The sequence below is a fragment of the Numenius arquata genome, chromosome 4 (genome assembly GCF_964106895.1).
Source record: "Numenius arquata chromosome 4, bNumArq3.hap1.1, whole genome shotgun sequence".
In the NCBI taxonomy this organism is placed as follows: Eukaryota; Metazoa; Chordata; class Aves; order Charadriiformes; family Scolopacidae; genus Numenius; species Numenius arquata.
In genome coordinates this window covers 63829637-63853822 of record NC_133579.1, presented here as the reverse complement: position 1 = coordinate 63853822, position 24186 = coordinate 63829637, and the positions used below count along the sequence as shown (strand labels likewise).

General features: G+C 39.0%; 1 protein-coding gene across 4 annotated transcripts in view; it reads left to right on the top strand.

Moving 5' to 3' along the window:
* CAP2 (cyclase associated actin cytoskeleton regulatory protein 2) overlaps positions 1–24186 on the top strand; it is a 68669-nt gene that overhangs the window by 21702 nt on the left and 22781 nt on the right. For all 4 annotated transcript variants that reach the window (XM_074146452.1, XM_074146451.1, XM_074146455.1 and 1 more), the window contains 3 exons: positions 10750–10827; positions 23216–23359; positions 23597–23682. In XM_074146452.1, coding sequence (XP_074002553.1) covers positions 10750–10827; positions 23216–23359; positions 23597–23682 — 308 coding nt within the window. The remainder of the gene's footprint in view (positions 1–10749; positions 10828–23215; positions 23360–23596; positions 23683–24186) is intronic.

Sequence of the window (24186 nt, the reverse complement as noted above, 5' to 3'; positions counted from 1 at the left end):
CACACATCTCCCGTGCTTGCTTGATGTCATTTGTTGCTACAGGCTATGAGCAAGTCTTTTATTAATTTTCAGTCTCATTCTTTCTGAAAAGCACGTGCACAGTCTTTTCACTCATCCTGCCTCCCCATCCCTGACCTGCTTTTATTTTGCTAGTTGGTGGTTGCAACTGTTTTGAGTGTATAGAAATGCTGGGCTTGGAAACCGAGAAGGCTGTTCATTGTAGTCAGCAAAAAACCAAACAATGAGCTCAGAATCTGGCTCTTCAGTCAGTTTCTAGTAAAAAGGAGTTCAGTGAATAATGAGAATTAAGCCACAAGGGAAAGCAATGCACGGTTTGAATGTTGTTTTAAATAAGCTGGGAGTGCTGTCAGGAGTGATGAGGGCAGAATGTGGCCACAAATGTGTGTTGCCTCTTTTTATCCAGTATGAATTGCCTGATCAATATGGCCAGATTCCTGAATATTGAAGAGTCCATTAGGATAGATTAAACCATGTCACTGCTAACTTCTATTAGTGTATTGACAACCATAAATTGAACTATATATTTCTGTGATTAATGTGAACTGCAGAGCAGTTTAAGTTTTGCTAGTTTGCTTCATAAGCTTAATAGTATGTTTTATTCTAAATGCCAAAGCTATAATAAAAAGATTGGTTTAGGATCTTGAAGGAGATCTGTGAGCCTGAAATACTTATTTCTTGTTGCTTTAATACATACTCTGTTTAAAAATGACCCAGCTTTTCAATCACATCACTGTGCATGTGGATAACTACCTTGCCTTTCAGAGAGGCTGAGGCCTCCTCTCCAAGTAAATGTAGGGTTTTGGTATTTAGCACCTCTGAAAAGGAAAGCATGGTTCAGGTAGGAAGAAACCTTAATTATCATTATCTATCATTATAGATTATCATTAATTATCATTATACAGCTTTAAGCTTTTAACTTCCTTCCATGTTAGCACATTTTGGTCAGGGTCTGAGATTCTTTCAAGGTGATAAAAGTGGAAGTGAAGTTACAAGGAGACAGATTCTGGCACTTTTAGCCTTTACGTTGCTTTCAGGGAGCTCAGTGGGACTACTTACAGAATGAGGTGGACACTGTCACCAGTTGTCCTGAAGTGTGTGAGAGACAATATATACACAAAGGCATTTCAATATAAGAAACTATTTATCCAAGCTCTCTCTCTAAAGACAGTGCAATTTCTTAGAAATGGATGGTTCTCCAGTCTATATCAGGGAAGTTGGTATTTGTCAGACGAGACAAAACAGAAGGTCAAGAAACCAGCTCCTCAGTAGGGTGCCCAGTGAACACTGCCGAAAGAATATTTATGAAGTGATACCTGACAAGTACTGTAACCTTTTTAATTTGCAGATGTAAGCATCTGAAGTTCCTAGAACTTGTATTTGTTAAATCAGCGACACATGAATGACATCCTAAACCTGTGACATCATAAAGCCTTTTCTGAATGCCCTCAGGATGGATTTGGACCTTCACTGGAAAGTGCTTCTGAGAGAATAGCTGGGGATAGAGAATGGAACTGCTTAGCAGCAGACCTCAGGGGCAAACCAGCCCATCAGAGACATAACTGGAGTGCCTGCAGCCAGTGGAGGCAAAAGCACGTTTGTACAGATGACGAGACCTGCAGGTCTCTCAGATCTCTGTGGTTGTCTGATGTGCTGGTTTACAGCGTCTGTTGCATGTAGGAAATGTAGGTTTGCCTTTCTTCAGGGAAATGAGGTCTCTTCACAATTCCTTGACGCAGGCAACTGTGCCCTCCAAAGAATTCTGAACTCGGATGGCCATGGGAAAAAAAAAAAAGGAACCTGAATTTAAAAAATGGTTGATCTTGATAATAGCCAAAGTTTGGACTTCATCTATGCAGTACATCGTATGTGGTTCCTATTTATTTAAGGAACTAATGCACTTTTTCAGAGATACACAATGTAGCTCCAAGTAATACAATAAAATAGAAGCTTTGGAAGTCTGTGGAGCTTCAATGTACCACAGTTTCTGTTCTTTACTGAAATCCTGAAGTGGGCTGGTTTTCCTTTCCCATCTCTCTTTGAGAAACCTGCTTGCTTTTGCAGGCTAGTCAGGATGAGGAGCTATAAGAGCTCTCTCAGGAAAACTGTGGCTAACTTCTGTAAATGCCTGTGCAGGTTGGGGTGCTTTCTGTCTACTCTCCCTAATACTGATTAAAATAAGTTACAACTTTGTCATGGCATAACCTTTGATGTGTGATACAAAAGATATTCCCGTAATATCATTAGTTAAATTAATTCCCCCTGGAAAATTGCATACTTTCCTCAGTTGTCATTTCACAGTGTTAACCTTCCACCTCAGGAGTCCTGGGGACAAACTGGAGACAGGTCAAAAGCAACTGACCACTATCTGCTGTTACTCATATGTTGAAGCTCATAAAATATACTATGACAGTCTTTGGTTATTAGGAGCTCCAGTGAACAATGTTGTCATATAGATTTTAGTGATGTATTCTCTGCACTGTAGAGAAGCCTTTTGTTCTCATGATGTTTTTATGTTTGTTCTTAAAATGTTTGGCTGTTTTTATCAGCTGTTTGTTTCTATGATTATCACTAATTACATATTATAAAGGCAGAACACGACAACACAAATTCTGCAGAGCTGACAATCAATTTGGGGGAGGTCCAGTCTATAGATAAGCGGCAGGGACCGGAAGATCAGGTATTGCAATGAGCCAATAGCATCTTTTATTTCTACTGATATGGAGGCCTTTAAATGTAGATCCATGACTGTATGCTGTGCAATGAGATGGCTTCAAAATCTCCAGCAGCTGACTGACTCTTTGCAGAACATAAATGGCAAACTTGAATTCTTGAACATTTTCAAAACTGTTCAGAAAAGAAGGGTATTGAAAACAAAAAAAAAAACCTTTAGTCTCTAAAGAGACCACATCTTCAGTAATGTGTGGACTATTTATTTTTGTACATAATTCTCAGTATTTTTCTATGCTGAATCTTCTGGAATCCCTAACTACCAATACACTACATCTGGTTTTGGAACTTCCATGTAAATGTTGGAATGAACAGAGGTCAAGAGAGTTGCGGATATTTGGCTGTTGTAAAAGAGATTAGTGAAGAATTTGTGAATCTGGAAGATACAAAAGCAGCCTGAGCTTTAGGAGACCATCGGCTATTCAAGAGCTTTGGTCTGGACTTGCTCTTCTTCTTTGGTGGGTGGAGTTTATTCAAGAAGTTTTGGGAGAATATGATCTCCTACTGCTTCCCTTAGCAGTAATCAGTAGCTGCAGTGGCCCTGCAGCCAAATATTTATATCTGTTTGAAACAGTGACAGATGAACAAAATAACTGACTGCTTCTGCTACCAAGATTAATAATTAATTATTTATCAAAGCTGACATTTAAATATTATTCATTAGGTTTTTAAATTAACAATCCCTTGAGATCAATCAAAACAATTCATGTCACTCAAAACTTCAGAACCTGTATATTCTTTATCCAAGGCAATAATTTTGTAATTAATGTTAAAGCAACTGCCGTGGCTTTAAATACCCTTTTACTCCAGTACATCTGTACAGTTCGTGTTTCATATGGAAAAATAAAATGGCAGCAATGATTTACCCTAAACAATTCTATCCATCTGTCTTACATCATTAGCACTGAAAGATCTTTAAGTCCAATATGGTTTGAGCTCCACCAGAGGTAAGAGCTCTGAGTGGTTTAAGTCACAGTCCAGTTTACTAAAAGGTGAAGTTAATGAAGCTAGATACAGATGCTACTCTGAAACAACAAATAAGTCATACTGGCTAGCACTATGCAGTTACACAACACAGTGTTTAATACACTGACAGATATAAACAGCGAAAAAGACCAGGACTGATGTACCCTTAGACTGGTACTGGACAGGCAGTAGCAATGCTGAGAAATTTTAGCAAAAATTCCCTAATATAGACATAGCCATGGAGGCTGAAAAACACTAAAAAAACACACTAACAGAGGACAGCTGATTGGTGGTAGTCAAACATATCTATCTGAAAATAGAAAAGAGAGTATCTGGGGTAGTGTCTGGCTCCATCAAAATCAATGGTAAATCTCCTATTGACTTCAATTTTTACTAGAATTTCAACTCTGTTTTCTGCATGAAACAGTAAGAGAAAGGTGACGTTTTTTTGCTTTCTTTCCTTTTCCTTTTCCAGTATAAAGTGCTCTGTTTGGAGAACTGCCACTGACTCTTCAGCATTTGGCCTAGTTTTAAAAAAATCTCTATCAGCCAATTAGCTGTACAAAATAAATACTGTCTCTTCAGCTGGCCTGGATAGTTTCTATGGCAGCCTCATACTTAATCTAAACTTCATTCTTTTTCCATTTCTTGCTTCTCCCTTCAAGCCACCAGCCACTTCACCACTTCACTTTGAAGAGGCTCTTGAAAGCAGAACGTAGAAGACAAACCCTTTCTCTTCCTGTGGCAGCACTGTCCCTTTTAGAGAAAGGCTGGGGTCTTCACTCTAACGGCGAAGCTCCATCTGTAGTTGTCATTTGCTGTCAGTCATCATGTCTTTTGCTAAATGCAAAGGATCCAAAATTATTTCTGGAGAAACTGTGATTAGAACTCTGGATCACTAAATCCCAATTATTTTCCCTCATGTCCTCTTTACTATTTTGTTCCAGAACGAAGTCATTAAGTATATTTTAGAAATCCAAAATGTACATAGATCTGTATTTTGATTTGCAAATTATCACTGTTAATGTTTGCACGTATCTATATGCAGATGTGTATAATTCTCTAACAACAGAAGTCCAGTGCATTCTGACATTTACATTATGCTTTTCAGTGTTTTGACTCTGAGGAAATATGTTATTAAATATAATAACATTTGACAAATTTAATATTATCAGGTCAATAGGGTAATTTTCTTGACTAAATTTCATTAGGAAATCCTTTGTTTGTTTCTCTTCTATTTAGGTTTGTGGTTTTTTTCAGAGACTGAATTTACTTATAACTTGAGATCTGAATTCATGTGCCTATTTCTTCTTGTAGTTTGCCAAACTGTTGTCACATAAATAACATTTATATTTATTAGTGCTTGGATACCAGAGTGAGGGGCAACATAGATTAAATAAAACATTTTAAATGAGAAAAAGATAGATCCTAATATCACATCTGCTCTGGAGAACTGAACTTTACTAAAGCAAACTGGTAGTTTAAGCATCAGGTTCAGTGCATCTATGTCTACTCAGTCTGGAATAGCGCAAGTTTGGGTGGAATCCACACTCTACTTCAAACAGGTCAGAAGCATTGTCACCATTAGGCATCTCACAGAGCTTCTAGCAATTTTCCAAGCAGTGGCTTCTGGGAAAGTTGGCATTGTATTTTGACAGAAAGTTAAACCAGTTGCTATTAAAAAGATGATTTCTAAATATGTATAATTCCTCCATTAACTTCTGCAGGCTTAACTGTAAAGAGCCCTCTCTATGCTATTACTACGATGGTGACGGAGAAGTCACTCACTGTAGCCAGCCACGGGTTTCAACAGGCATGAAATTGGGCCAACTTTACATACGTATCAGACTTCGGCTCCTCCAACCATATCAGTCACCTAAATCAGCTATCAAACACACCTGAGGTAAAGGATTAAGACACCTTATTCCACACTTTACTGAGGGGGAAACTGAAGTGGTGAATAGAACACCACATGGTCCTGGCATTCAGGTCCACAGTCACAGCCGTCTCCTCCAGCTTGTAGAACAAAATGCTAAAAGCAAAGTAGGAAATGCTTTGAAGGAAATGCTTTTGAAGGAAATGCTTCCTTCAAAATATTAACCTCAGCTGAGGAATCTGTCTGATGATTCCTATGTCCATGCATAATCCCAAGAATGCCAAAAAGATTACCCAAAGTTTTTAGATGTCAATTATCTGTTGCTCTAAAATATGCGCATTTCCGTCTGCAGATGGATGTGTGCAAGTTTGTGGTCTAGTCTACTCTGACAAATTTACTTACGATTCCTATGCATTTTTGACACTCAGGCTTCATTACTATCATCCATTATAACTGAAAGAGTTTCAGCTGATTTGTTCTGTGGCAATCTTTTGGCTGAGTCTCACAAGTTATTGAGAAAAATTCCCAATCCCCCCGGTCCATTTTCACTCATTAGTCTTCACTGGATATGGGGGTCTAATGGAAGAATCGTCTCCCTAGTGCTGTCTGCTTACTTACACAGCCTGTCTGCGAAGTAGAAGGAGGTAGCAATGAAGTGTCACATTTCAAAGACTACAAGAAAGAATTGGAATGGTGATAGACTGAACTAATGCATTCTTAATGAGAAGAAGCTCTTCTATTACTCTGATGGGATGCACGGAAAAAGTACCTCATGCTCGGAAATAGTAAAACTCAGAAAGTCATTTTTAATGCTGTTGGAGCAAGAAGGAAGTAACTGTGGCAGAAGTCTTATAAAATTCTGCTTGTAAAATGCAAAAACTGTGTTAGCACAATCCTTTGATTAAGATTTAAATTGAAAGGCAAGAGATGTGAGTGCTCTGATCCCTACACAACTAAAAGCTTTTAGGGCTTGGTAAATTTTGGGCATACAGCACAAGCCTTGCAATCAATATCTAGTCCACTGACCGTTTCCAACATCCTATAATAAATTTAGGATAATAAGAAAATGCAAAAAGCCACACTTTTAATGCACCAGAGGTAACTCAATGAGTGTTACCAATGTCTTGGGTGCCCTCAGTAGCAGAAGATTCCTTAAAGACAGCTCCCAGACATTTTGAGGAAGTGGCCTTGGCCACACTCTGCAGTAGAGGAGGAGGAGTAATAAACATAGAAGAGTCTGGAAGAGAAGTACATCCTGATTCCACATCCAACAATAGTTTTAACATTGGTCAGACGAGCAAGGCACATGTATGAGGCATACTCAAGGAACATCAGTCTTTTAGGAACAGCAGTGTACGTCATCCGACAGTCTGCCTGCAGCTCTGACCAAATTCCAGTGCTTCAGCAGAAAGAGGTGAAAAATCAGACAAGAAACCAGTTGTTACTTTGTACTCTGAGTGGAGAAAAATGTCCTCCTCGGCGTCCATGAGTGACCAGTGGGAACTCAAAAGCATGAATTCAACACAGTGTTAACAAAGTGCCAAACAGAAGCATTTTTCAAACCGCATTGATACTACCAGCTCAGTATATGGTCAAGAACTCACAAAACAATCTTAATTTTCTATATCTAAGAGCACTTTGATCGTGTTTTATGACCTGTTTTATCAGCATTTAAATCTCTGTCTTAAAACAATGCTGGTTCTTTGTAGGAATTTGGAAGATCCCTCCTGACCTTCACTTTTTGGATAGTTGGAAATCTTTTAAATTTGAGACTATAATTACTCATGACCCAGTTTACAGTCCTGTGTTCATACGCTGACACTACCATTTTCTTCCTTCTCTGCTATTTACATGCCGTATGAGAAAAAAATCATATTCCTCACCTACTGTGTTGCTAAGCAAAGCAAGCGCAACTTTTAAATTTTATCTTTGTATGACAGATACTCATTGCTCTAAACATCCAAATAGGTTTTCTCTGCATCAATTCTGATTCAAGCTCATCTTTATTTAACACAGGTGACTAGTGCTTTACACAGAATTCCAGAGGAGGTCCTCTCCAATCATAATAACAAATCTGTAGCTCTACTAAAAATATTTTGCCACGTTCATTGTAGAACTGCATAACCTCTTTTCACAAAGCCACCTTCCTGACTTTTATACCAGCATTTTCCAGTCTTCAGCATTTTCAGTTAATCATTTCTATGTTTACACCCAAAATTATGCATTGTTTTAAAGAGGCAGGGGGAGAACTGCTAAATTTTATCCTATTCATATTACCTCTGCCAACAAAGTTGTCTTACTCTTCTCAAGTGATGAGTGAAACCATCTCGACAATATTAAAACCTCCTAACTTTGTGTTTCCCATGAATTTTATGAGTGCACACCTAATTCTTGCTCTTAGGACACTAATAAACATAATATTAGTTCCTAAAACTAATGCCTGAGAAACACAACTAGGAACTTTCCTCCTCTCAAATAACACCACCTGTACTAAACCCTATTGTTGTCCCCTTTCATCCAGCTTCTTATCCAACTTAAAGAGTTTTTACACTACTTTGCATCACTTCCACTTAAAAGTATGAGTTTTCTATGAGGACGTGCAACAAACATTTTACATCATATCTAAATATACTAGATCTAACATATTATTTTTGTCTAAGAAACTGGAAACTCTAAACAATCCCCAAAAGTAGTGATTTAAACCACAGGTAATCCCATTCTAATTTCTCCCATTTTTAATTTTTGTATGTGTTTTTAAACACTCGTTTCAAATCCATTCTAAATGTGCACGGTGCTGAAGTTGTGCGCACCAACAGCCATGAAATCACTTGACATGCTTTTTCCCCCTCTTCTTGGGCATACTTGCCCAATCCATCATTGCATATTTCTGTCATCTGGTACTATCTCCAAATTATATATATTTAAAATCTTTTCTACTTGTACTTCCATCTGCCAGTGTCTCCAGTACTCTAGAATGAAGATAATATAGACCCAATGATTTTGTCACCCTAAGCTACATATATTTGACTTCCCTTTCAAATTATGTAATTCCCACTCACTTATCATCATTCTCCTTAGCTATCCTTTCAATATCTTCATGTACATAAACTTCCTTGAAATTGGGGAAAAGCATTTATTCAACAACAGGTAAAATATAACATCAAGAATGATGTAGGCATGCCCAACTTATCCTTCAGGTCAGTGCTATGGCCTCATTTCAGTGCTTTATTTCTTGTTGGTTCCAGTAGCAAAAAAAAATACAGCTTTGTTTTACTCTTCTGTGCAAGGTATAGTTCAGTGAGGCCTTTATCCATCAGTCCTTTGCTTCTGTATTTTATAATGCCTGAAAAAAAGTTCTCCTTGATAATCAAGGCCTCTTCTTCCTCTTTGAGGGTTTTATACCTAATCTTAACACCTTGCTTTAGTTCTTTATTCATTGAGAGACTCTAGCCTTTTTCTACAATTTCTCCCTCCTGCTCAGCACTCACAGATTATTTCCATTCTTAATGTAAATCTATCCTTTCCTGCATTCAAATAATTAAGTTCCTCAGGCCAGTCATCTTCATTCACTGATTTTTCTATTTTCTAAAAGTTTGCCATTCTATAATATGAAGCCTTAGCTATAGATTTATTTTTGTCTTTCTTACAATTTTAGAAGAACTGAATCCATTCATAATAACTTCCTCCTAGAACATTAGTTTTTGGTCAGATGTTCTGCAAGATCCTCCTTACACAAAAAACCCCAAGTTTAAAATAGCACACACTTTGTTGTTTTATGAATTTCTGTACCAAAAAGTCAGTCCTCTGAAATGTCTAAGAATATCTAAACCTTGCTATTACTGATGGTATTTATGTCTATGTCTGGAAAATTTAAGTTTCCTAGGCTCATACAATTTCCCTTATTATTTATTTCTTTATCTATTTATAGAGATGATTACCCTCTTCCAAATCTCAGCCTGTCAGACCACAATATCCCCTTCTCCCAAATGTCCATGTTGTGCCTCTTTTACCATCTTCCTTGCAGTGAGTTTCATCCTGGCAGATTATGTTTTATTCATGCCATCACATTTTAAGATGAATAAACACAATTTGGCTGTTTTACTTTGCTATAACTTCAAATTTCCTGACTTTTATGTATTTTAAGTTGCATCCACATAGGCCTGTATATAAAATTTCCTTGTTTTCTTTTTAGATTGAAGAAACCTCAAGGAAAAACAGCATGAACTTCCCCACCCTTTCACAAAGTGATTATAAATGTACCTATTCATATTAGATTAACTTAACAGCATTTGGTTTGGTTCAGTTTTTATTTAGCAATATATACTAGTTATGAATAGTTCTTTTCTGTACCAATAGTGCTTTCTCCTAGTCACTACTCATTCACTTGAATGAGGTATAGGTGATACCGAATAGGGATTAGATTCTAATCAATGTACATCATTCATAATGTACAGAAAATGTGTAGTGTTCAAAAAAAACCAAAAAAGACCAGAACTTTCAACAGTAGGGAACACCAAGGAGTGTAGAGATTTACCTCCCATCCACACTGTTAGCATGTAAACATGCTGTCAGATGCAGCTTTAACCCAAATTCTAGAGTTCGGGGGGGGGGGGTGTGAAATTGCTGAAAAATCTTCAGCCACCATCCCTCATAGCCATCAATCTTAGGGTCTGCTCACAGAGGACAGGCAAGGAATAAATTACAGTGTAGTCCCTCAGAAAATATGCCAAGCTCAACTCGTCTTAAACATCACTACACCCTAGTTACAGTCCAACAGAAAGTTTGTGGGTTGCCGTTCTCAGCAGTAGTAAATTGTTACCATGCATGCAAGTATAAACATCACCATTAAAATGCCTAGACATTCTCTGAAGTTTTAAAGTTGAGTCCTCCTGTGACTAATCTTATAAATGATAACCAAAAGACTGCATATCAACTCATTTTATTTCCTATCTGAAAAAGATAAGGAACTTAACCTTAGATTTCAAAAAAATTTATAGATAAGCCAGTACTGTAATACATTTCTTCCAGTCAGTGTTGCTGCGATTTAGATGAGAAGCAGCAAGAAAGATTTGAGCTGTCACACTTGACTTTGAGCTGCCAAGAAGAGGTATTGGAGGTTACAGGCTAAGGTTTAATTTATATTTCTCCTTTTGTTACAGGCAGAGATGGTACGTGCTGCTTTTCAAGCGCAGAGAGCTTTCCTGGTGTTAGCATCTCAATGTCAAGAGCCTCAAGAGGTAAGAAAAGTGACCTAGCGTTTCAAGAGGCAGTGTATTAAAAAAAGCTGTGTTGCCCTATGTTTAATATCAATCCCTGCATTTGCTTATTTGTTACTTCATACAGTGCACTTAGATGCTTGCTTTCAGTGTTATTACCATGGCACTGTAATAATCAGAAAGCCAGGGTTCAGAGTTAAGAACATTTTCTGTACCAGTACATATAAGATCATTGAAGAAACCAAAGGAGATTTCCACTTTATGGCTGTAAGTGGGACCAGTGTTTCTCTGGAAAGCTGGAAATTCCATGGAATAGAATGGCTTTTTGCTAGCAACACAGGGATGCTCTATGTCACACTTTGAAGTCAGGGGATAAGCTATTGAGAGAAAAATCAATACCAGTCCATAGACTCAGTATTCTTTCTCCAAGTTGAGGTCCACGTTAGGCTAATTCTGGAAGGAAGGCAAAGCATTTTGTCAAGAAAATGAAAAAATGATTTATATCAAGCTGATTTATAAACTTATTTTAGTGGCAACTACTTAAATCCTCGCCTCACAACTAGAAAGCCCAGGGAAGCTGCAGAGTTGTTATGAAATCTCATCTGTAGTTTCTGGAGGGCACAAGGTTGTGGCCAATAGCACTGTATCATTCCTGGGAATAGCAATCATGCAGCCCTTCTGTGGGACCCCCCTCGGATCTTCCTTCTTGGAGTGTGCAGAGAATGAAGACTTCACTTTCACAGTCTCTACACGGCCTTCAGTTCTGTCTTTTTCCACTACCTCCCTGCTCTGTAGTTCATTAAACTCCATATTTTCAATCAGAACTCTGCCAGTGGTATAAATTACTGAAATTTTGCTATCACTATTGTTCTTAGAGACACAGATTAAAAGTTTTTCTAATCAGTATGTTTTAATGGCAAGGGTACTCAAGGAAAAAAAAAACCAAAACAAAACCAACACAGATATTCCAGGTGAGACTTCATTATAGAGTTCCAAGCAAGAAGGGATCAGTTGTTTTTCCAGCTGTCCCTTATCTCAGAGAGTAAAAGTGGGTCATGACTCACAGAGAACAGGCAAAATTCCCATTGGTACAGGCCTCAAGCCGTCATTTATATTGGCTGTGAATACAATTGCACCCAGTGACCCACAAAACTCTTCATGCTCATAGGTAAAATATTCCCCAATGAACAGTTTCTGATGGCCCCATAATGTGATGTTTTGAAGTGTTGGTATTGTCCCAGCTCTGGTAAGAATAAAAGCTGTGGCCCACTGTTCGGCCTCCTGTGCTGATGTGCTGGCGATAGGATTTTCTCTGCTTTTCAAGTGAGAATGGCAATGGCTTCTTCCCACTTTTACCATTACAACTTTCTGACCTCAAGTCAAGGCTTTGAGATTTTTTTCAACTGTAAAGTTTAGAAACTTTCTAACATTAGATGGCAACAAAACAAGCAAAAAAAACCGGCAACAAAACAAGCAAACAAAAAAAAGAACAGATGTAAAAAGAGACTCCCTAGCAATCCAGAATGACAGCATTAAGAAAAGTGACAAATAATAAAAACTTATGATAAAGATCAGCAGAGCTGGCCACGTCTTAGTTGCACGTTATTGGGCTTGCATAGATTTCTGCAAGTGAAGGCAAGGAAGCATACTTTTTTATCATTTCACTATCTTTTAGCACTAAGGAAATACCACATGGTATGTGTGTACACATCATTCCAAAGTTAAAATACCAGGAATATTACAGACTAAAGTTTCTTTCTCAGTGAGAATGCAGTCCAGTTACTTAAATTTTTTTTACATAAAGACAGTTAGGTACACATTTTTATAGGCATCCAAACACATGTTGGTTTTCATTCTTTTTCTCTTTTTTGCACATATTTTTTGCACAGGTACATTCAGCTACACTATAGACAGACCTTAAAATAATTGAAGGCTGCTTTTTCTGTGCAACTTGAACAGTATTTTCCACTGCAGAGAGTGACAGTTCCAGGCACTAGGCTTCTCATATCTTCATCTCAGTGGGGGAAAAAATCCTATTGTAACACATTGATTAACCATTTTGAAAAAGCTGGTTATCACCAGCTAACCCAGGAGAAGGAAACAAGCAGGGGTCCTCCCCCCCTTCCCCCCAGGACCTTATTGATGTGATGTCATCTGGGCTTTGGTTGTATTTATAGCCTAGAGCCATGGAGTCAGTGTGGAATCCAAACAGGAAAGCTAATCATTAGTGTATCAGAATGCACAGAGTAGAGAAAAGCAAATGAAGATGACAGCATATCTATAAATGCAAGAGAAAAGAGAGTAATTCTGTCATTCAGCTGTCTAGACTGTTTGCTTTATAATGTAAAGCTGTGAATGAGCCAGCGAGTTGCAATTATGGCATAGTAGCTTTGTAGACATTCAGAGACAGCGGTGTGGAGACTGAGGGGATTTACTGAGTTCCTGTCATGTTGAGATGTCATACATGGTGCCTTTAAAAAAAAAAGAGGGAGGGGAAAATGCCCTGGAAAAATAAATTAGCTCAGCTCTTGCAGCTTACAAACTAATGAATAAGGAATTAAAACAAAAAGAAAGCTCCTATATATATAATAATCCTTAGATATTTTTTGTGCTCAGCAAAGGGAGAAATGTGTATCATACAAAAAGCAGTATTTTTCCTCTTTATGAAAATGTTGAAGCCCTAGTATTCATTTAGCTTTTTAACTCCTAGTCACAATCAAACATTTTCAAACAGTTAAGCTTGCTGAAGTTGCTTTTGCAGAGTTTTGTTTCTTGTTAATAATGTTGATATTTCTTCATTTGTAATCTGTTGCAGTGCACAGCCTTTATTATCTGTATATGTGAAAATAGTAGGAGCCGAGAAGGTAATTCCAGCTGGCATACCAATCTAGCATCCACTGCAATAAATTACTTCACAGAGAGCATGTTCTGTTACTTTTTATGGTCATGTTCTATATTTGTATGTGCGGTGGAAGAGATCACATGACAAAACCACCAGTTGATATTCCTGCTTGTGTATATCCCAGCTAATGGCTGCTGGATACAGCCTCATTCAGCAAGATGGGGTTCTTCAGTTCATCCACTTATTAGAAATTATTTTCTGATGCTAAACTTCCAATATTAAAGCAAAAAAAGTCTATCCTAAATTTTTTACTGTATATGAGATAGTACAGAGAAGATGGAGAAGGGGGAAAAAATTAAATATTGCTTCCTGTGAGAAGTTTTTTAAAAAGGTATTTTAAGACCACGCGTTTACATGTTGCTTGGGCAACTCAGAAGATAGATTTTAACATAAACTTTTACACAAAACACTATGAAACAGTCTGGATCTGAATTTTCTATTCCCCGTTCTCTAAGCCAAATACAATTCTAATTGAAACATCATTATTTTATTGTATAATAATTTTAAAAGGTATTAGTGTTCCTGAGCAAGTTTATCCGTTTAACCATTTTTTTTAACTTATGATCAAGAACACTAACGTACGCGATCACTGCTCAAAGTCACTACATTGAATTCTTTGTGAATGGCAACTTATATACTGTCTTCTCTTTACGAGTTGTTTCATTTCACTTTACGAGTTCAAACAATTTTGAGAGTTGCTTTGAGGGCGCAAATGTTCCATTGTTCCCATACTGGGAACTAATTAACGAGGTAAGTTTTTCTGTGAATCAATATAAACATACCCACAATGAGCATACTCATGGTAAGAAGTTCTACAAACTGATTTCAATGACAGATGCAGTTCAGACTATAAATGATTACGTAATTTCTCATTTAAAAAAAATGCTGAGTTCATATGACTGCCAGAGCTCATGGATTTAATTACTAACATTGTGCAGACAAACATTCCAATTAAATACCTAGCTTAAATACCCAGATTGTGCACACAGGTGGGAGAGGGGTGGAAGAAAGTTAGAGGTAAAGGAGACCTATCCCTTTTTTTCCTAGAAAAGGGAAAAAACCCTGAAACCCAAGAAACTGTATTTGAAGTTAAACTTAGAGCCGTGACAACAAATCCTGAGGGTTTTTTTAGTCAAGAAAAAAATGTATTGTAGAATAGTTGTGGCAATTTCTTTGAATAGAGGACTTATTATCAGATTTTTTTACCTAGAAATCAAAGGTGAATATTTACAGTTGCCTACTGTCTGTCAGTGTAAGACTGCTCATTTTTTTTCTCTCTTCTATTTTTAGAGTACAATTCAGTAACAGGACTCCTAGGACTTATTCTGCATCCTAGCAGGATTTGTTTTCTAATTACCTTGACTTGCTTATGTCATTCAATTTCCCACTACTTTTCCTCATACCTACTGGGATCACCCTTACTGTTTTCCAAAAATATGAAGAGCAGGATACTCCTCACCTCATTAATTTATTACTTACTTATGCAAAAGAGTTTGAGTTAAGTTTGAAGCCCTTCTACTCAGTTGGTTGACTGCTGCAAACCTGCACCTCTGTATCTAGAAATAGCTTAAGGAAGAATTTGGTTCAATCCTTAAAAGGTCCTCAGGTGCCAAACTTAGAGAAGGTGCCAAGAGTGACGTGGACAGAGCCTGAGAGTCCTGAGCTCCAAAGGGAACCCCTTCCCCCTCTCCTGTTCTCTGATATGTTGCCAAACTGTTGACATATTTCTGTTATCAGCAAGCCTACAACTGCATGCGACATGGTCACAGCCGCAGCGATGGACCAACTGACAGTTTTCAGTTGCTAGCCTGCTGCCTTACAGTCTTCACAGGCTCATTTTTGGATATTGTTGCAAACTTTTACTCAGTTTCAGGTCCAGATAGCCCCCTGACACCTGTTATCTCGTCAAAGGCGCTCAACTGCATTTAACCGGCCTCAAGTTCATAATATTTTCTGATTATAGTATCATAGAATCATGGAATTGTTTAGGTTGGAAAAGATCTTTAAGATCATCGAGTCCAACCATTAACCTAACACTGCCAAGTCCACCACTAAAGCATGTCCCTGAGCACCACATCTACACGTCTTTTAAATACCTCCAGGGATGGTGACTCCACCACTTCCCTGGGCAGCCTGTTCTAGCGCTTGATAACCTTTTCAGTGAAAAAGTTTTTCCTAATATCCAATCTAAACCTCCCCTGGCACAATTTGAAGCTATTTCCTTTTGTCCTATTGCCTGTTACTTGGGAGAAGGGACCAACTCCCACCTCACTACGACCTCCTTTCAGCTAGTTGTAGAGAGCCATAAGGTCTCCCCTGAGCATCCTTTTCTCCAGGCTGAACAACCCCAGTTCCCTCAGCCACTCCTCCTAAGACTTGTTCTCTAGGCCCTGCACCAGTTTCATTGCTCTTCTTTGGACACGCTCCAGCACCTCAATATCTTTCTTGTAGTTAACTTTTCTGTAGGTATCCACGTACCATTTCTCTTTCGTCACTTGTGTTTGCCCAAACTCCCAGGTTAGTAGTCCCTGCAGTGAAAAGATGGATGCATTTGAGATTCACTTCTGCCCCAGGGGCAGTGCTCCTCTCTCTGAGGAGATCTGGGGTGAAACACGTGAATGTCCAAGGCTGGAAGCCTGCACCATCTAACATCCCAGTCCTGGGACACAGCCCATGTGAAACCTAATTGGCCTTAGCAGAGGCTCATCAGATCTCAGATGTTGTGAACAAAACAATTGTGGCTCAACAGAACACCATTTTCTGACAGAATGTTGCTGCCTGGAGTGCCCTGGGCCCAACTGACACGGGCTGTCATCACAGCAGCAAAGCTTGAGGAGTTGTAAATCAAAAGGCTGAAAACAGTACATTTGTGCAATTGTTCTTGTTGATCAGGTGTGGAATGGTGGCTGTGTGCCTAAAGCAGGAAGACTCTTCCTTGCTGAACATACTGCCCATGGAGAGCTGTAGTGGACAGAAAAACAATATATAGCACGTTCAAGTTCATTTAAAAAAACAGTCAGGGTCCTGGCCAAAAGTGTTGGGTGTGATTCCACACTGCTCTGAACTGGTGCATGCAGTTTGTATCAGGCCCTGGATTTCTCCACTGGTTAGAAGTTATTTGTCTTTCACATTCCTCTCTATTTGCCCTCCCTCAGAGTTTACATTTCAAAACAAACCCACAAATGACCAAACTAGTAATTTGTCATGTGGGGTTATGGTTTGGTCTTGCTTTTTTTTTCCCCACAAAGCACAAAATTGCTACAGCTAATATTGGCTGTTAGATTGAGAATTTATGTGCTATCTAAGAGGAATAAAAGCCAAATACCAATTAAGTCACTTTGGAAGCACACAAATGTGTCTAAGCATCTGTGCTGATGAAGCTGACCAGACATTTCTGCAGATTTGTCTCTCTGCGTCATAGTCCCGCTGTTGCACAACAGTGAGTTGAGGTGGCAAAACCTGTACTATTGACAAACAAATCAAACACTTGTTACACCACTATGTTGAAGATTACAGAGACCAGAATAAATTAATGTCTCCCTGTAGTTAGTTAGGAGGAGACCTTTGAACCCTGAAAGTATCAGAATACTAGAGGGACATGAATGTAGTGATCATAGAGAAAGATCTCACTGTTTCTGTTCCCAATCAGAAAATGCTTGCAGAGAAACCATTGGATCAAGGTGCAGTAGGTTATACTGCAATTTTAAGAGCAAAACTGTGAAAAACTTTCTGCAAGGAGAGATGGAGATAGGCAGTGCTAAAACAACAGTTTGACAGTCGCCAACAAAAGCTGGTAATATTTCACGATGGAAGTAACAATGAAACTTTTTTTTAAAGTAAGCATTTGAGTAAGCATTTGAGGAATCCAGATGCAGCAATTGGGAAGCTCAAAATTACCAAATAGCTTAGATTCACCTCTGGAAAAAAATATATTTTCTATATACTTAAAGCAAGAGGTTATTCCTCAGCCTAGTCTGAACACTGATTCCATTCAGACTGTTGATACACAGCTGCAACAGAAAAGACAAGCCTTTCTTAAATCACATATATACAAAAAAAGGACTAACTTAAATTTGAAAGTCTCCTTTACAGATTGCCTTTTACAAAATACAAAATATGGGAAATTACAGTTAATCTAAAACTATTTTAGTTCTAGAATCATAGCCACTCATAGCAGAAATGCATCTCATTGGTGATCACTGAAGCTACCAGTATCTTATTCCTGCAGACACAGGATGGGATTCTGCTCCTCAGCTTCAGCTGTCAAGGTGGGCAGGTTGTGTAAGGTGTCTTTCTAGTCTCTCTTTACAGTAAATGGCAGCGCCTCTAGAGTGCAATCTTCACATCTATGAATGTCTTCTAACATATAGTCTTCTAACATCTATTAATAGGTAGAAAGAATTCCTCAGGGACATCTCTTTCTTAATTTACAATAGAGGGAATCAAGTCTCAGCTGAGAGCAGATGCTAACCTTTTAAATTGTTAGCACTGAGTGTGGCGGACACTATCCATGACATCTTTCATCCCTTGAAAGGATGAAAAGGTGGGATAGGACTGTATTAGGCTGTTTGCAGAGATAATGGCTGCGTCGACAGTAGTGTTTTAGTTCACAGTGGGACTATATATTTCCTTCAAATCAGCCCCACTTATTATGCTGTGATTCACACTGTAGAGCAGTCTTTGGGTGTACAAAATAGTTATCTTTCTGATGAAGTTAAATAGAAGATACACTGCCAGACAGCAGCTAAACCGTGATTTACAGCTAGTCCAAAATACTCTTTCCCCTACCCCCCCCACCCCTCAGTGCGTACAGTGTGAACGTCAGGTCCTCAGCACCAACTGTTTTGCTCTACAGAACCATTCCTATTAGACTGCACTATTTGCCAGCATATACAAAGACAGCTGATTCAAATCAGGTCCATGTTTCAAACTTGCCTGTGAAAAACACAATGTAAGTATGATGGAGATTTTGAACTGGCAGAAGAAAATAACGGAGCTGTAGACCATGGAATAAAGGTTGCAGTCATGCTGTTCTGGCTGCAGCTGAGTAAAATGAAGGGGCTGCTGATCCCAAATGCTCTCAGCTTTCTTTTACTGCTCCTACACCAAAGGTTGCCACCCCCTCAGTTAGCATAACTTAGAAGGATATTTGTTCCCTTGCCATGTTTTTTTCATAATAGGTCAGGTGGATTTAAACACTATAATAGTGAGGTCTGAATTGTGCTGCCACCCATCAACATAAAAATTCTGCAGTAAATCTCACCCCTCAAAACCATGTAAGATTAGCTTAAAAATACATAAGATCTTTAAAAAACGTATTTTTGTTTACCTGCTGGGTTTTGTGCCTTTGTGATTCATGCTGGCAGGTTTCTGGGCAAAAGTCTCTCCTCAAGTCATAGGACGAGAGGCTGAGGGAACTGGGCATGTTTAGTTTGGAGAAGAGGAGGCTGAGGGGGGACCTCATTGCCCTTTACAGCTACCTGAAAGGAGGGTGTAGAGAGGTGGGTGTTGGCCTCTTCTCCAGAGTGAATAATAACAGGACCAGAAGAAATGGTCTGAAGTTGTGGCAGGGGAGGATTAGATTAGATATGAGGAAGAATTACTTTACTGAGAGAGTGGTCAGGCACTGGAACGGCCTGCCCAGGGAGGTGGTGGAGTCGCCATCCCTGGAGGTATTTAAGAAAAGTGTAGACACGGCACTTCAGGGCATGCTCTAGTGCCCGAGATTGTTGGTTTGTGTCTGTTTGTGGGTGGGGTGGTGTGTGGTTGTGGGTGTTTGTTTTGATTTGGTTTTGGTGTTTGGTGTTCTGGGATTTTTGGGGTTTTGTTTGTTTGTTTGTTTTTGTTGGGGTTTTTTGTTGGGTTTTTTTTTTTTTGTTGGTTGGACTCAATGATCTCAAAGGTCCCATCCAACCAAAAATATTCTGTGATTCTGTGGTCCTGAGAAAATACCAGTTTTCTCAAATGAAAGCTGAGATTTTCAAGTAATCACTGGCTCAAGCAGCCACAGTTTAAGCAAGCCGCTCACTTTACTGTGACTTCACAGGCAAACCGCAAAAATCACAAAACCCAAAAGTGTGGCCATTCTCCTGAATTAAATCCATGTGCCCCAGTCCTGTTAAACCTGTCATCTGAGGAACTTCTCGTGTGAGTATTACAACAATGTGAAGGAGAGGAAAGTCCGTTTGGTGCGGTCTGTTGGAATACTGGTACGCCAGGCCATTTTATGAGACTGTTAAGTATCTGAAGCCAAAGCCTACTGCAGTTCTTGTTACATGCCCTAACTTCTTTGCAGTCTTTCAGCTAATTGCTGCAGTAGTCTTACTAATCTTTATTTTCTAATAAGAATTACAAGACGTGGATCAAAGCTGGCTGGTTGTTTAGGTATTAATTTTTTAAAAGACCGTCTGGTTATAGTAAGTTCTAAAAAAAGACAAAGCCATACTGGGACTTACTTTTGCTATTTCCAAGTTGTCCACTGTTGCATTTTTAAACATTTCAGCAAAACTGATATTATAATAGGAATGGTGTTTATACAAAGACTCTTAAATTTCTGTTAAACAACTGTGCTGTGTCTTAAATGACAAGAAATCTTATCTAGCACATGCCAAAGGCATGCTGAAGATTTTTCCAACAGCTCTGATTCATCTCCTTGAATTCATTTTTTCTTAGAGATACAGTATAGACAATCATTTTATTAACAACCAGCTGTTTTAATATTCATTGCAATAAAGAGATCATTCTTCTAGAACCCTCAGCACAACTGGTTCTGCATTGTAGAGCCAAACAAGACTGATTACTGCCAGAATTAATGAGCCTTTCTATACCCATATGCCATATACACTATAATTCATCTGCAATTTAATCACTAACTAAAAATTTAGAACTGACTGCAGGGAGACAGGACTCAATTAAGTGATTCCCTGCAGGCCTGTATTCCTTGGTGTCCAACCCTTACACAGCAACTTGGATCACGAGAAGGTTGCACGAACACACATACACATTTTGTGCAGCCAGCCAGCAGCCATTGCAGAGCAGGACACGCGGAGAGTAAAGGGAAGGCAGGCTGTGCTGCTCTCCCAGTGCATCTCATGTGGGACAGAGCCAAGAAAAGCCTCAAGCCCTTTGTGGCTCTTTCTGGTGTCGCTACAGTGCCAAGTGAATGATTATTTGGAGCTACTTTCCTTAGCAATATATATTGAAACTTCAAAACACCCACAGGGCACTTTTTATGAGAAATTACATAAATCCACTACGCTTTTATAAACAGTTGATTCACTGGTCAGGTTAAGTCCTGTGTTCTGAGGGACAGAAATTCTGTCTGTACCACTGACAGAAAGCCCTCACAGATGTGGTTGGGAGTTTTTCTATAGGAGGAGGAGGAGGAGGCGGCGTGGGTCTTACGGTACCATTCAGGAAAATGTTTGGCCCTAATTTTGCCTTCTTATCTGTAGATATCAAAGTGTTCTACAAAATAAAACAGCTATATGAGCATCTTTTCATATATAGGAAGTTGAAGCACAGAAAGGTAACACAGCTTTCCAAAAACCTGATGATAATTTGGTGGGAGCGTTGCAGAGAACCCCCATTTATGGACTCCCACTTCTGTGCCTTATCCACAGAAACGTGCTGCCTCCCAGTGCTGTCTAGATATACCAGACATTTGTAGAGTTGTATTTTTAGCCCTGATATTCTCTTTGGCTGGAACTGAGCCATGAAGATTCACAGTAAGCTAAGGACTGTAAATATCCCTTAGACTTTATGGGAGGAAAACTGGCATAATATCAAAGCAGAACAAGCCCCTTCTTAAATTTCAGTTTTGTTAGCTACTATCATACTTGAAAGATTTCCCTGCAAAATAAGAAAGAACCAACCAGCTGCAGCATGTTGTAAACAAGTGAAAATTAGAAAGAAGAATTCCTGCAGAGTTTATCATGTTATGGCAACAAAATCAGTTTTTAAGAACTACAAATCATGGAGGTTTCAGGGCTTTTTCAGACTTAATGACTTATGCTGGTCATTAAGTCATCAACAAAAAGTCTTTTCATCTCCCAGTAATACTGTAAATATTTCTTTTCTCCCAACCCACTTTATTGTAGGAGAAGACCAAATATCCCCATGCATTTCAGATGCGTGGGCCTTTCTCAAAACTACATTACCACTAAAATATGAAGGCTCCATAGCTGGATTAAAACTCTTTAAAAAATACAGAACATCTTCTTGTCCTGTTTTCCGAATGTCTTTTGACCTATGTTGATCCATAGCAAATATGCTTATTTTAAGGTGACATAAAGCTCTGTAAAGGTGAGTTCTTATGGAAGGGTGAAAAGAAATATATTACAGATGACAGAGAACAAGTAGCATATACGCGCACATCGTCTTGTGTTTTGTTGACAGCATTAGTCCTCAAGAATATGAGGATTAATTGTCTCCAACAAGCACTAAATTCCATTAAACAAGTAGTCCTGAGAAAAGGTGAGAAAAAATACAGACTTCTGCTACAGCCTGAGTGATTTCCAAGTGAAGTGCCAGGGAAAATTAGAATGGTGCACTCTCTTTGGTGGGATACAGCAAGGGTTCTGCGGGCATACTTTTGCAATACAGAATTGGACTGTTCTTATAGAAACTCTTTATAGGGTTCCAAGGTACAGCAGTTGTTTTGCTTGTAAACTAATGACTCCTTGTCCCTCAATGTGCTGTTTCCGAGTGGAAGAATTTTTCCCAGTAAGTTAGTGCTCTAAATTAGTTTTTCTGAGACACTGGGCCAGTGTGATTAGCATTCACTTTGCACAGGAAAGAGCTTGGATAGCTTCTGCATTCATTCTGCTTTTCTCTTCACTCCGACACTATTCCTTCCGCTCAACAGTCATTCCCCTGGATACCATTCGTTTCTGATTAACAAGGAGAATTTCCCCAAACCATGGCTTGCAGGCTGTGTGTTTCCCATGAAATCCTCCCACATTACTTGCAGCCAAAGGAAGTTAAAACATTAAAACTTACCAATAGGGAAAGCTAAAATTGATACTGCCTTTAGCGTATTAGTTCTCAGTCTTGTTGCCAGATGATAAGAGGCCGCTAATCTAGCAAGTAGTTTGTGTTTCTTATAGAAAGAACAACTTGGCTAATAACTTGAAAAATTCAAGCCAGTGTAACAACTCTCAAGAAGTTCCAGGGATATCAGATGAAAAATACAAGCATTCTGCTCGCTCTGGGCTGTGGGTCTCTGTGGGTCTTAACCTGGGCAGCGTGTGAAAATGCTGCCAGTGCTGAGAAGATTTTTTTACTGCAACACATTATTAATACTTAATGTCTGTGCGCTTTGCCGCTGCAACCAGAGGAGAGTAGTTAAATTGTTACTTTAATGTAGAGAATATGCTGACCTTTCTTTCCAACTGTTAAATCAATGGGCAGGGAGGACAGTGTTAAACCCCAGGGTGTTTCTAGACGACCCATTGTAACAGCATCATCATCTTTTCTTGTTGTTTTTTTGTTGTTTTTTTTTTCCAGAATGAGGTGGCAATGCTTCTCAAGCCAATATCAGAAAAGATTCAGGAAATCCAGAACTTCAGAGAAAGGAACAGAGGAAGTCAAATGTTCAACCACCTCTCAGCCGTCAGTGAAAGCATACCTGCCCTTGGGTGGATAGCAGTGGTGAGTTACGCACAGGATGGTTGGGTGGGCTGTAAATGTGCTTCTGGATAGTGTGGCCCAGAATAGTTCCAAGTCTTGCAGAACTCTGCAGTGTCATCTGCGTAGTTCTTCAGTCTACTACACCCAAGAAGGTGTTTTGTAATATACCCAATACATCAGGGAAGGTGTCTGACTAATGTTTTACTTCCTTTCTCCTTCTGTCGTTTCCTGCTACCATGGGTTGATTGATGGTCCTAGTCTCCTAAACCAGGCCCTTATGTCAAGGAGATGAATGATGCTGCTACCTTTTATACTAACAGGGTATTAAAGGACTACAAGCACAGGTATGTTGCCAAGCCCCAGTATCTACTAGCCAGAGAATGGAGCACTAACCATACCAACATCACAGAAAGCCATCACACAGAAAGCATTTTATAAACTAAAAACTATTAGATAAAATCTGCTTGCAGTAGTATATTTTCCCTTCCTCATCTTTGACCTGCATGTTGCGGTGAGAATGGCAGCAGCACTAGCAGTGCTGGTTTTCACTTTCTGCAAATTATAGGATTATATTTAATTTTCTGGTATTCTGGCATCATAAGCTCATCTGCAAATACATATTTAGGTATCAGTGTGTGGCTACCTAGCTGCTATGCGTCCCCGTCTCACTTGTGCATTCATACTGTTACTGTTCTCGCTCTTCGCTTGAAAATGTGCATTTAGGTGGTAGGTGTATGCAACGGAGCATCTAATTCCATCACTCCCAAATGGATTTTTTTCTGTACCACTGCATTGTTCTTAAAGAGCACAAGGAATTCACAGAAAACTTCCATGAGTGAGATCTGTGA